Below are 7,022 nucleotides of genomic sequence, written 5' to 3'. Positions count from 1 at the left end.
TATCAATGAAATTATCCCAACACAGGTCTTATTCTATCAGAAATCGGACGGAAGACCTACTCGTTGCTTGCAACGAGATCGTTTCTAGTTGTCTTTATTTTTTCATCAAAATATCCAAAAATGTATTGGCTTAGTAGTGATGTCCTATCATGGTTGCTTTCTTATATTGTTTAGGAAGGTTTGCTGTTTGGAAAAGTTACTCAAAGAGTAAAAGATACAATTAGTGATTCTCAAATCAATAATTATGAAGTGGAAACAAAAACATGTAAGTACAATAAAAAGTTTTTATTTGTCAACTTTATGCAAGGCTACCTTAGGTTTTTATACATAATTAAGACTATATCATATAATGGTATGACATTCAATTGTCTGTCTATATGTGGATCTGTCAGTAAGCTTCTTTGGCTCACCTAAACAAAAGGCTCAAATGGTCTTTTTGGGCTCACCTAAGCTGAAAGACCAAGTGAGCTTTCTCATCACCCATTGCCCGTCTGTCCAACTATTTGTCATATCCATCACTCCATCCATCTGAACCTTTTCACATTGTTAATTTCTTCTCAAGAACCAAAGGACCAATTTTAACCAAAGCTGGCACAAAGTATTCCGGGATGAATGGGAGTTTATTCTTAAAATGAAGGACCAAGTCCCCTAACAAGGGGAGATACTCTGGAAAGGACAAATAAGGGGTGAGGTCATAAAACAAGAGGCCCAAGGGCTTTGAATCACTCTTCTGATAAACTGTAAACAATCTATCACTTCTATCTGAAGCCTATAAGTATCCTGTACATATAAAGAAAGCCTTGAAATTGCAAAAGTAGGTCATAATGACCTAGATTTTGGTTAAAACACTCTGAGAGCCCAGGATAATCAACTGACAAAGTGTGATGATTCTAAGCCCATTATTATCTGGGCCTTTTGAGTAATATCTGTCACTGGAAGCATGAAACTTAATTTTCTGTCCATCAATTTCACTTCCTGTTGAACCGGAAGTAGCCAAAATGGCTTACTTTTGCTATAATCCATATAGATTTGGAGGATTTAAATCATTGGAGACATCATATCTCATTTTCTTTTTTTTTTTTTTGAAAGTACTTTTGGTCAAACAGGATGGAAGACCTACTCGTTGTTTTGCAACGAGCTTTGCTCTAGTTATTATTGTTTTTTTTCTTACCGATTTTGTGCATGCAAGTTCTCGAGAACGGCTTGGTAGGTTTTCATGAAACTTTCAGGTCTGATAGAACACAAAAAAATCTAGATATACATTTTTTTTTACTTTGATGACGTCACTTCCGGTTCAGAGTTTAATGCAATTTAGTGATTTTTAGAGGGTCACTTTGTCCGGCAGTTTTCTCAATAAGCACTTAACACAGAAGTATGAAATTTTCAGTGATGCTAGTGCAACCTTTGGAGAAGTGAATTTTGTACAGTGTCTATAGTAACTACAGGAAGTACAAAACACCGATGCTCGCTATGGCCTGAAAATAGTCCTATCATGAATTAAAAATTTTCTAACACCTTTTCTGCAATATCTTTTTACCTAGAAATATTTTGTTAAAACATAAAAGAACAAAAGAAGTATAGAATTACATTATCTTTCAAATGATGTTTTGAAAAAAGGGCTGACCCCTAAAATAAGGGATCAAGTGGATCCAGAAGATTTTTCCTAATATCTTTAAATGTATTGATTATTTGTAATACATAAAAGAAGCAAAGTTTTTTAAAATGTCAAGTAAAATATATTGAGATTGTCAAAAAATGTCCAGTGACGTCACTTCCAGCCAAACCAGAAGTAGTCAGAGAATGCATACCGGTATTTTCACCGTTTTTGGGTAATATATCTGTCACTAGAAGCATAAAACTTAATTATACCCCAGGCAACAATTTGTGTGAGGTATATTAATGTTTTTGACCCGTCCCTCAGTCAGTCAGTCAGTCAGTCCTGTTTTTCTGTCAGTGCAACTCCTCTTAAAGCGCTGAACAGAATTTCATCAAACTTTGCAGATATTTAGGAGCAGGTCCGTTCCCAAGTATTTATCAGCCCCACCTGGACCAAACTTGCATGGATGATGCTGTGATAAATGTGAAATGTTAATTGCGTTTTCCTGTATACAATGTGCGATATTTCTAATGAACTGTCTTATACTTTGTTGTGACATGTCGAGGAAATTCGAACTGGTATTTATGCATGATTACTGTATAAATGCATATTATGTTTATTAATTTCGACGTTAATCATATTCATTTTTACATACTTAATTACCTCTATTCATATGAGTATGTCTATAATTGTGGAAAACTGCAACTTGTATCCAAAACTGTGAAGAAAGATGTTTTGACTTTACCGGGAAATCACATGTATTAGTGAAAATTCATGAATTCTTTGAAAATTTTCTTCTCTGCTCCTAGGAATTAAATAAATGAACTAAGTAATAGTTATGATGAGCAAGAATGCCTCTTCCAGAATTGTGAATTTTATAGCCATAAGGACAGGGGTTCTGGTGTTAGGGCGGGCTCTATTGATTATATAGTGAAAATACATTAAATCTGAGAAAAATTTCTTCTCTGCTCCTGGGTATTAAGCAGATGAACTACCTGTTTTGTTTTGATGAGCAAGGGCCCTAATCTTGCAGAATTGTGAATTTCAAAGCCCCAGGGTCAGGGGTACTAAAGGGGGGGTTGTACTTATTTACTGAAAATGAATGAATTGTTTGAAATCTGCTCCTTGGTATTAATCAAATATTTTTGAAAAGCAAGGGTGCCTTTACAAAATTTGTGCAATGTGTGGATCTAGGCCTAAGGGTCAGGGGTTCATGTGTTGTAGGGGCACTACTGATTATTGCTGAATATAATTACTGATTAGTTGAAATGCGTTTTTTGTTCCCCACCCTGCCTATGGGTATTGAGTAAACAAACTAAGCAACTGCTAAGTGTATTGTTATGATGATCAATCATGCCTCTTTCAAAATTGTGAATGCCATTGCATCTGGCTTAAAAAACATGAATCAAATTCAACCACTGGAAAGTTGTTGCATAATGCTCAGGTGACCTATAAGGCCCATGGGCCTCTTGTTAAAAAATCTTCTTCTCAAGAACCACTGGGCCAGAAAAGTTGAAACTCATGTGGAATCATCCTGAGGTAGTGTAGATCCAAGTTTGTCCAAATCATGACCCCCGGGGATAGGACGGGGCCACAATGGCCGATCAAAGTTTTACATAGAAATATATAGGAAATTCTTTAAAAATCTTCCTCACAAGAATAGAAAAGGCATGAATGATCATATTTATATGGAAGCATCCTCAACAGTCAGGGGCATAACTCAAACAAGTTATTAAAAAAATAACTTAAATGAGTTATTTTACACACACGATTTTATTTTTAAAAATAACTTAAATAAGTTATTTTTATATCCTACTTGGACATTGATTTCTTGGAAATTTTGTGTTTCCTGCCAATATGCATTGCATTTTGGGATTCCATTATGTAATACTAAATGGAGTTCACCGACTTCAATGGAGAATTGGTGAGGAGGTGGAGATAAACAGCATTTACACCTTATTTTGTGGTTTTATCCACATGGTGTATATGTCCAATTTTTATCATTAAATAAAAAAAATTCCCCACTTTTCCCAAGACTTTGGACACTTTTCCTGCATTGAGAAAGGTTTAAATTTAGTCAAACATTTGTTTTTGTCTTGGTGCACGAGCAAAATCCTTTGGTGCACGGGGTGTGAAGTTAGGGAGGAATGACACAAAATAACTTAAACAAGTTATTATTTTATTGAGGCTATTTTGGAAAAATAACGTGTTTGAGTTACTAAGGTTAGGAGAAAGTAGGTCATAGCAAAGAGAAGTAACTCATTGAGACAAAAAAATAACTCATTTGAGTTATTTTTGAAAATAACTTATTTAAGTTATGCCCCTGACTGCTCAAGTAGTGTAGATTTAGATTTATTCAAATCATGACCACTGGGGGTAGGGTGGGGCCACAATGGCCAATCAAAGTTTTGCATAGAAATATATAGGAAATTTCTTGAAAAATATTCTTCTCAAGAATAGCAAAGGCATGAATGATTATATTTTTATGGAAGCATCCTCAGGTAGTGTAGATTTAGATTTATTCAAATTACGACCCCTGGGGGTAGGGCGGGGCCACAATGGCCGATGAAAGTTTTACATAGAAATATATAGGAAAATTCTTTAAATCTGAAAATCTGCTTACACCGAAGGCAAAGAGTAACTTCGTATTTTCAAGAAGTTTTAACATTTTATGCCCCGGTAAATGAAGTTTTGGGATATTTAGTTTTTGTTGTGTCTGTCCATCTGTCTGTCTGTCTCTCTGTCTGTCTGGCTGTCTCTGTGTCTGTCTGTCTGTCAGTTTCTCTGCATAAAATTGAACCTTACCCATAACTTTTGATTTAGGGGAGCTATGACTTTCATATTTCACTTGTATATTCTTTGTGACAAGACCTTTCTTTGGATACCACCAAATTTGACATTTTGACCTTGACCTTGGAGTTTGACCCACTTTTACACAAAAATTCCAAACTTTTACTTTGGCCATATCTTTTAAACAATAGATACCGGGACATTTATCCTTCACTTATGCATTCTTTGTTGAAAGACCTTTCATTGGATACCAACAACCTTGACCTTTTGACTTTAACCTTGGAGATTTCCGTACTTGTGAAAAAACTTTATCCTACACTATAACTTTTGAATGGTAAGGGATAGGGCTTTCATACTTCAAATATGTAATCCTTGTGAAAAGACCCTTTGTTGGATACCAAGAACTTTAACCCTTTGACCTTGACCTTGGAGTTTGACCTAATTTTAAAAAGCAATCCTTTCATTTGATAGCAAGACCTTTGACCTTGACCTTTGAGTTTGACCTACTTTTTCAAATTTTTTAACCTTGGCCATAACTTCTGAACTGTTACGGCTAGGGCTTCCATGCTTTACAGATGTATTTTTTGTAGCAAGACCTTTCATTAGGTACCAATGACCTTGACCTTGAAGATTTCCATACTTATGAAAAAACTTTAACTCTGGCCTACTTTCATATATCACAATTGTATTTCCAGTGAGAATACCCTACTTTTGGTATCAATGTATTAAATTTGCATTTAAGAAAAGTTTAATCTTTGCTATGTTGCCTTTCATTGGTTAAGAATTTAAAAGCAAAAATTCTGAAAGTACCTGCTTTAATTTTCACTAGCCTGTCAGGCTACTTCTGAAACATTTTTTACTAGCCCAGACTAATTTTTACTAGCCCAGCTCGGGCATCGGGCTAGTGAGTTTTCATGAAGACTGACAATTTATCAGAACAATTCTAAGGCCCTAGGGTCTCTCAATGTCAGGTTTGAAGAGTTTTAGTTTCTGGTTGAAGATATTCTTGAAGTATTTGATATCAAGTTGAATTCTATTGCATCATTAAATTTTATGCTAATTCATAAGAAATATTTCTAAATTTACTTATTCATAAATTGCATTATCTTATATGCTTTATCTTTTGTTGTTAGACATATACTCCTATTACAAAGGAGACAAAACAAGAAAGTTTCATGATCGAGCCTGTCAGATTGATACTCAGTTGGTACGTGGAGTGACACCAGAAGGCTCTCAGGTAAGATATTGGTTTTTTTGCCCCCCTCTGAAGAAGAAAGGGCATATTGCTTAACTGCTCCTGCCTGTTGGTCAGTAGGTTGGTCAGTCTGTCAGTCCATAAAGTTTCCGTTCATTTTCTTTGTTAAGTTGCAAATACTGAAATGAAATTTTCTTTATAGATTTACGGTCAAATCTGTTTTGGGTATGATCGAGCAATTTTTGACAGAGTAATGCTGCAATTTTTAGCTTGCTTGAGCTAAAGGCTTAAGTGAGTTTTTCTGATCAAAATTTGTCCGTTGTCTGTTGTCATTTTGGTCGTTGTCGTTTTTGTAAACTAATTTTCACATTTTCTTCTTCTCCAAAACTACTGGACCAATTTCAGCCATACTTCGCATAGAGTATCCTTCACTTCCTGATGAAAAAAAGTGCCAAGAATCTCGAAATTTACCAATAATGTTTAATAATTACTGATACTCGCTGATAAATACTGATATTTACTGTTGTTGCTGATAATTTTAGTTGTTTCTGATAAATACTAAGCAATTATGGTCTCTTTTTGTGTTGAAAATGGTTTGCTATTCACCAGAAAAAAAATCAGTATTGACCAAGGTGAAGGGGAGGTCAAACTTGATATTTTTCTGGTGAAGAACAAATCATATTCAACACCAAAAGAGCTCATTACTGTTTTGTTAAATAGCCTTAATTTAAATAAGTAAGAAATTGAAGGCTGCATAACCACACCATTTTTAGCTCACCTCGACGAAGTCGAGATGAGCTTATGCTATACCCCCGGTATTGGCGTCAGCGTCCCAGGTTAAAGTTTTAGGAGCAAGTCCATTCCCAAGTAACTATAAGCCCTACCTGAACCAAACTTGCATGGATGATGCATCTAAGGATCGACACTACCAGACTTGCTTCGTATGCTGGATCTGACCTACATTTCCTAGATGAGTGACCAGGTTAAAGTTTTTGGAGCACGTCCATTCCCAAGTAACTATAAGCCCTACCTGGACCAAACTTGCATGGATGATGCATCTAAGGATGGACACTACCAGACTTGCTTCGGATGCTGGATCTGACCTACATTTTCCAGATGTGTGACCAGGTTAAAGTATTTGGATCATGTCCATTCCCAAGTAACTATACGCCCTACCCGTACCAAACTTGCATGGATGATGCATCTAAGGATCGACACTACCAGACTTGCTTCGGATGCTTGATCTGACCTACATTTTTCAGATGAGTGACCAGGTTAAAGTTTTTGGAGCAGGTCCATTCCCAAGTAACTATAAGCCCTACTAGGACCAAACTTGCATGGATGATGCATCTAAGGATCGACACTACCAGACTTGCTTCGGATGCTGGATCTGACCTACATTTTCCAGATGAGTGGCCAGGTTAAAGTTTTGGAGCAGGT

The 7,022-nt window shown here is 35.9% G+C and overlaps 1 protein-coding gene across 1 annotated transcript in view; it reads left to right on the top strand.

Moving 5' to 3' along the window:
* Window positions 1–5,678, top strand: part of LOC134247173 (BRCA1-A complex subunit Abraxas 1-like) — a 41,933-nt gene extending 36,255 nt beyond the window's left edge. Inside the window, exons 2-3 of the mRNA XM_062729512.1 lie at window positions 175–265; window positions 5,521–5,678. Of these exons, the coding sequence (XP_062585496.1) occupies window positions 175–265; window positions 5,521–5,678 (249 nt within the window). The remainder of the gene's footprint in view (window positions 1–174; window positions 266–5,520) is intronic.
* The last annotated feature ends 1,344 nt before the right edge of the window (window positions 5,679–7,022 follow it).

The sequence above is a fragment of the Saccostrea cucullata genome, unplaced genomic scaffold (genome assembly GCF_032062105.1).
Source record: "Saccostrea cucullata isolate Sc308-1 unplaced genomic scaffold, CSIRO_AGI_Scuc_v1 ctg7494, whole genome shotgun sequence".
Classification (NCBI taxonomy): domain Eukaryota; kingdom Metazoa; phylum Mollusca; class Bivalvia; order Ostreida; family Ostreidae; genus Saccostrea; species Saccostrea cuccullata.
The sequence above is the reverse complement of the archived record's forward strand: the minus strand, read 5'-3'. Positions and strand labels throughout refer to the sequence as shown.